Genomic DNA, 1249 nt, shown 5'->3' with positions numbered 1-1249 from the left:
GATCAAGACAAGGATGTTATATCAACCTATTATTTCATTTGGATATCTAATACAATAGAAAAATCCAAATTGTAGCACTGACCAATTTAGAACCGACTACATTCCAGGATAAAAGAGAAAATTGATATATTGAGTAATGCAGGGCATGGAATTTTGGTTTTGCGCATTTATTAATTAGAGAGGAGGAATGGTATTAAAAATGTTTCTGTTTCAGATGTGTTGGTGTTCGTGAATATCAGGCTGTAGATATAGATCGGTTTCACTGCCCGCGCTGTGAAGTTTATAATGGCCCATCTGTGTGTAAGTAGCTGATTACTGTTGTAAGCTTATTAAATGTATCTTTGAACATTTACCTTTTATCATGAAAGTAAGGAAATTTTCCTCGTAAGAGAATGAGGTGTTGCTTAATAACTTGTAAATGCTCCATCTTTTATCATGATTAAATGAATGTTTTTAAAAATTCTAATAATTATTGTATGTAAAGACCTTATCTCTAACTGTGGTCTCTACTTTTCAGTAAAAGCTCGCTTAAATTGGCATCGACACGACTACTCCGAGTCAGATGCTGGTTCAAAACCGGTTCAAACAGGTACACAGGTTTTCATAAAGGAACTCAAAAGCAGACATTTCCCCAGGTATGTAGACTCCTCATTTGAAGGTTTATATAAATAGCTACTACGTAAAATAGTTTTGTGTTCTTCAAGTAGTTTTTATGATATTAATTATGAGACTCGTAGTATATAATTGTGGTTATTACAGTAATACAGATTTGCTGTGTTAGTCATTTTCCCTTTCTTAAAAACTGTTAATGAAATTTCTTGTTCTACACTGAATACCTTGTATAGAATAATTAAAAAAAGAATTGGCAACAGAAAAATGATACTTATTTTATGCCAAGTGTTTACATGAGGAGTATCACCTGGAGAGGAGAGGAGAGGTGTCAAGAATAGCCATTGTCATAGACTGAGTGTTCCCCCTTTCCACAGCTCCGAAGACATTGTACATCGTCTGAGAGGGCAACAACTAACACTGCCATATATTATCAACAATGGATTTAATAAACCAATTCTGGTGGAAGACAAAAATGGATTGGACCTTATTGTGCCACATGATTCATTTAATGTTCTTGATGTTGAAAATTATGTTGGTAAGTGACTGAGCTTAGTTGCTTTCTTAAATATGAATTTTGTTTATAATTTTTTTCTCTCTCTCCATATAGTGTTCCTTGAAAATATGTCAATACCAATTT

General features: G+C 33.4%; 1 protein-coding gene across 1 annotated transcript in view; it reads left to right on the top strand.

The window, feature by feature from the left end:
- LOC119592996 (lysine-specific demethylase phf2-like) overlaps positions 1-1249 on the top strand; it is a gene marked incomplete in the record, with an annotated part of 18211 nt that overhangs the window by 9413 nt on the left and 7549 nt on the right. The window contains 3 exon segments of the mRNA XM_037941885.1: positions 215-300; positions 518-635; positions 987-1147. Coding sequence (XP_037797813.1) covers positions 215-300; positions 518-635; positions 987-1147 — 365 coding nt within the window.

This window comes from Penaeus monodon, chromosome 31 (genome assembly GCF_015228065.2).
Source record: "Penaeus monodon isolate SGIC_2016 chromosome 31, NSTDA_Pmon_1, whole genome shotgun sequence".
NCBI lineage: Eukaryota > Metazoa > Arthropoda > Malacostraca > Decapoda > Penaeidae > Penaeus > Penaeus monodon.
Note: the sequence above shows the minus strand (reverse complement) of the source record. Positions and strands in the feature narration are given on the sequence as shown.